This window comes from Cucurbita pepo, unplaced genomic scaffold (assembly GCF_002806865.2).
Source record: "Cucurbita pepo subsp. pepo cultivar mu-cu-16 unplaced genomic scaffold, ASM280686v2 Cp4.1_scaffold000802, whole genome shotgun sequence".
Taxonomy (NCBI): Eukaryota; Viridiplantae; Streptophyta; class Magnoliopsida; order Cucurbitales; family Cucurbitaceae; genus Cucurbita; species Cucurbita pepo.
The window spans coordinates 1976-7098 of record NW_019647014.1 but is presented as its reverse complement, the minus strand read 5'-3'; the positions used below and the strand labels follow the sequence as shown (position 1 = coordinate 7098).

General features: G+C 38.0%; 1 protein-coding gene and 1 long non-coding RNA gene across 2 annotated transcripts; one reads left to right on the top strand and one right to left on the bottom strand.

Annotated features, from left to right (window-relative positions):
* Window positions 1-881: 881 nt before the first annotated feature.
* On the top strand, window positions 882-2823 carry LOC111785880 (uncharacterized protein At3g28850-like). The gene has a single exon (XM_023666242.1). The coding sequence runs from the start codon at window positions 1318-1320 to the stop codon at window positions 2596-2598; it is 1281 nt and encodes a 426-aa protein (XP_023522010.1). The 5' UTR covers window positions 882-1317; the 3' UTR covers window positions 2599-2823.
* A 1168-nt stretch (window positions 2824-3991) lies between these two features.
* Window positions 3992-4914, bottom strand: LOC111785883. Its single transcript, XR_002813722.1, has 2 exons — window positions 4387-4914; window positions 3992-4266 (listed from the first exon to the last, which is right to left on the bottom strand). It is a non-coding gene; the product is annotated as an uncharacterized LOC111785883 (long non-coding RNA).
* Window positions 4915-5123: the final 209 nt, after the last annotated feature.

The following is a 5123-nucleotide window of genomic DNA, read 5'->3' as shown; positions in this document are numbered from 1 at the left end:
CGTACTTTTTAACTAAAGGTAGATGTATTTAATTATGTCTTCTAATCTCGACCAAATTTTTTAATCATGTTTTATTTCTCTATACGTTAAGTTATACAATACCAATAATACAATAATAATTAATTATGAATCTTTCTAATATAAGTATTAATAAATAACGGAATTTAATAAAAGTTAGTTGAATTGAATTATGTGATCGTAAATGATTGCGTCCTCCTCATGTCTTAGAAATTCATCTGTATAGGAAGAAACACTTAACCCAAAGGGAAAAATAAAGCAAAAAAGAGAGGGAGAGATGGGAAAAAAAGGCAACAATAATCAACATATTATAAGACGGAAAAAGGTCGTCATGCACAAAGCTCCCATCAAAGCGGGTCAGTCATGGTGATGATGATTAAGTCTAATGTTAGTAGATATTGTTTGTTTGAGCCTTCTCTTTCGAGCTTCTTCTTGGTTTTATGCACAATTATTTTACATGATTGTCGGTCGAAGTTAAGTCTAGGATATGTCTCTATTACTACTACTTAGATACAACAATTTTAGTCTCTCCAAGGAACATGATACTGTCCACTTTGAGTTCGAACATAGTGAAATTATACTTACAACGTTCATTCTAAACATCTTGTACGAACAAATACATCGTTCTTACGTACAAATTCTCCGCTCTTTTAGCAGATTCGTATGGACAATAAGGGTTTGTTTAATCAGTCATGCTTGGTTCATCAGCTGCAGCTATGATGGCAACTGGAAATGGGAGCTGTGAGATCCAAAGTTCTTTACTTTTTTTCACTTTTAGAACAATGGACACAATTGTCGGAAACACAACAACCTAAAAGCTCACGTGCAGCACGTGCCTGCCATGGCCACACATGTCTCTGTAATTATTTGCCCAAGGTTGAAGATGAAGGGAGATAAAAGTTAAAAAATGGGTTTGGATTTTGTTGAGGAAAGTATAAGTAGAACGTCGGCATGGAATTTGGGTTCTGAATTCACCACTTTTAATCCGCCATTGATGCTTCCTCTCCTTCTTCTGATTTGCTATGAGATTTCCATTTCTGCAATTTGGGGATTGATTTTTCATTCACGATCAGATGAAGAAGAAAAAGGGGGAACTAGGGTTCTTGCGATTGTTGGAATGTCAATTTGTTTTGTCTTTTGATTCAGAAACAATTTTCTTTGAAATCCACCGATTTCGTTCATTCACTTCGTAATATTCATTCCCTTTTCATCCGATTCAACCAAGAAACAGAATGTCGCTTTGAAAAATTTGTGATCGATTTATGTTATCATTTCTTTTACTGTCTATCTAATTCGTCAATGGGATGTGTAAACTCGAAACCAAATCGGTGCCGGCATTGCCGGCGGCCGTATTCGCCGATTTCTCGAAGCTACTCTATGCAAGTTCATCATCCACCACAGGCCAAAGGCGATAGTTATCATGTCGTAGCCCTAACCTCCTCCACATTAGGCTCGTTGGAGCTCGGAAGTGATGGCGGTGGCGGTGGCGGTAGCGGTAGTGTTAATTATTGCTGTCAGTCGCAGAGGAGCGACAATTCCAAGACGATTGAGGATTTCAGAATGGGATTGGCGGAAGCGAAGACATGGTCGAACATAATCAGAGAGAAAATCCCGAAAACCGCATCGAAAACTCCGATCAGAACGCCGCCGGGGGAGCCGGAGACGATCAACATATGGGAGCTCATGGAAGGGCTAGAGGATGTTAGCCCTCTCTGGTCTCCGAGCCGATATCGAAGCTTCTCGTTCGATTTCGGTAGCCGTAATTACGATTATCGATCTCTCATCGATCAGCCCAAGCCGATTCCGAAACAAAATGGTACAGATTCATCTCATAAACCTCTCTGGCTTCGATTAAAAGAAGAAAAAGATGAAATCGATGATGGGAATTTGAACTCTGATTCAATGGCTTCCGATTTCGTCCCGGAAGTGATTTCATCGTTTCGAAAGTCTCTTCAGCAGCTCACCCCGGATCACTCATTTTATCTCCGTCCGGTGGAGAACACAAAGCACCAACAGCCGCCGTTAGCCGCCGTGGAATCTAAGAAATTCTACAGTTGGCCGGAGGAGAAGAAGAGGGATAAGGTAATTCTATACTTCACGAGCTTGAGAGGGATTCGTAAGACATATGAAGACTGTTGTGATGTTAGAAGCATTCTGAGAGCAATTGGGATTCGTGTAGACGAGAGAGATGTGTCAATGCATAAAGGGTTTAAAGAGGAGCTCAAGCAGCTATTAATGGAAGATCAGAAGAGCTTGCCCAGAGTGTTCATTGGGAGAAAGCAAATCGGTGGCGCTGAAGAAATTCGCAGACTACACGAAGATGGGCAGCTTGAGAAACTGCTTGAATGCTGCGAGAAGCTTGAAAATGACGATGGGGGAGTCTGTGAGGCATGTGGGGATATTAGATTTGTGCCATGTGAGACATGTTCTGGAAGCTGTAAAGTGTTTTATGAAGAAGAAGAAGAAGAAGAAGAAGAAGAAGCAGAAGAAGAAGAAGAAGCAGAAGATGGATATGGCTTCCAGAGGTGTACTGATTGCAATGAAAATGGGCTTGTGAGGTGCCCCATCTGCTGCCATTAATGGCTCTTGCAAGGTACAAATCTGAAAATTCTCTCTGTTCTTTCCTTTTGTTTGTACAGTGGAGAAGTTTTGGAGGATTAATTGGGGAAAATACAGAACAATAATGTTATGTGAAGCAGTTCATCCTCTTCTGTGTGTTGAGAAAAATTGTATACTTAAAACCTGAGATTTTTGTATTCAGATTACCAAATACAGAGTGTTCATACCAGAAGCTGATTTCTGCTCTGTTTTAATCTTGCATTTTACCAGAAACCAGTATGAGCCATTCATGATTGAATCGCAATTGAGTTTGATTGTTCTTGAATTTGTTCATTGTTTTGGTTGGTTTTCAATCTAAAACCCATTTCATTTGGGCATCAATCTTTCCATTCAAGAACTGAATCAGAATCAATTGAGATCCAGTAATGAAGAACTCTGATAACATATGATCTTAAAGTTGGTTGTTTTTATAAACACAATGGAGAGACATAATGATAAGATGCACCATCTTGTTGTTGAAAGATAGAATGTATTATAAAGGAAAATCACTTTTGGACAAAGTGATTTGATAATTGGTTGTTGTCAAAAGCATGGCCCATTTATTTCTCTTCAAAGGCACCACTGCAATTAGATCATCATGTGGTGGATATCTTTCACAGTCCTAATATCACCCTCTATCTAGAACTTTCATGTTCGGTGCTCACGATTCTATCGATAGTATTAGTGATTTAGAGGAGATTTCTCGAAAAGTATTCCGCGCTAAATATTTAAAAGGAAAAGGAAAATTTTAATTGCCTTTAAATATTTGCATGAAGAAAAGGAAAATTTTAGACTATATGAGATCAATTTCTAATAATTAATCGGTTACGAAAATGTTCCATTAGGTTTGAATTTAACTAGCATAGGTTTGAATTTAACTAGCATAAAATACATATTTCGATCCAAAAATCATAGATTTGAATTCCTTAATTCCATGTATTCTAAATATGAGAAATGATTTAACTTTTAAATTTTGATAGTTTATTTTAAAGAACAAATATTTTAAAAATCATTGAAGCTCAAGAGCATTTTTTGTTCCAAAGTTCAAAATAAAGACAAATAAAAAATTCAAAGTACAGGAGCATAATTAAAAAAAAATAAAAATTTAAATTGAGGTGTGTGTTTTAGATTATTTTTTAGTTAGTAGTTGTTTTAACAATTTAAAAAAAAAAAAATATGTACTTCCAATTAGTTTTTGTGGAATCAGTTTTCTAAAAGGAAAATTTTTCAAAAACAATTTCAGCTTGAACCTTTCGTAACTTAAATTAAGTTATTAAGTTCTTGGCAGGTTAGTAGCTTGACCTTGACCTTCTATTACAAGTATCCGTAAATATAGATAGACCTTCGGAAGATATCCAAGTTTTGAATGAAGAGATCAAAGAAACAAATCAGAAATGAACTCAAAGAGAAGAAGAAAAGCCAGGAAGTTTATTTACAACATCAGGATTCATGCATTTTTTTTCTCTCTGTTTCACGATTGAGATTAGGCTTTACACAGTAGAGGTTTCATCCTTCAAATTTTTTGATCGTTCCATTTCGCTAATTTTGCCCTAACAAATTCAAACAAACCCTACAACTATGCAGCCATATACCAGAGATCAAAACTTCCCCCAATTTTTCACTTCCTGCGCACTCTAACTAATATCTCTCCTGCAAAATCAGTATCCAAAACTAACTCAATCACGAGAATCGAAACCTTTCGAAACCTTCAGTTTCCTCAAAGATTTAATTAATTTTGCAGAACCGAAATCGAATGAAGAATAATCGTACCTTGTTTAACTTATAGTTCTGTATTTGTTCTTCCCGCTGAGCGGCGAGCTAGGCAAGATCGGCCTCGAGAAAATTACAACATTCATCTGAGAACTAACGCGATCATTATGATAAGAGTGAGGAGGATTATGTCGAACATCGCACCAATCTCCGATCGAATTAATCTTCTCTTTCGCGTTGAAGCCTTCGCCGATGTCTTCACCAAGATGCAAATCCTCCTCTCTGATTCTCCGAATCTGGTAATGAACATACGCCATTTTCTTCCTCCAGTCCGCAACCTTCGCTACTGATTTCGGCGACTCAGTTTCCTCCGACGATCCTATACTTTCCTGATCCGTTTCCACTTCCTTGCACGTCTTCGAAGAGTGAAAATCACAAGGATTACAAATCGACCTCATCGACTCTGCCTCCGCCGACGGAAACTCGTCTTCGCCGGTGCCGGAGATGAATGGTTCTTGATTCTCTTTCAACTGCTTCGTCATAAGGACGGCGTGTACTGGTGGTTCAGTTTGTAATTCTGTTTTTCCTTTGCCCTTCCTCTCAAGTGACGCAAAAACAGAGGCCGTGCCTGTGTATTATATACTCTGGAGATTAAAGGGTGCGATTCCAGGTGATTGCCTGGCGGAAGGCACGTGCGGAATGATTGGGACACGTGTTAAGTGACAATGGGGTTATATGGAAAGGTCAAAAAACCGTTTTCCTCTTATAAGGAAAAGGGTTTTCGTTTTTTATTTTCT

Bases quoted from the DNA above. Each gene is read 5' to 3' on its own strand.
- LOC111785880 (XM_023666242.1), top strand. From the start codon at position 1,318: ATGGGATGTGTAAACTCGAAACCAAATCGGTGCCGGCATTGCCGGCGG.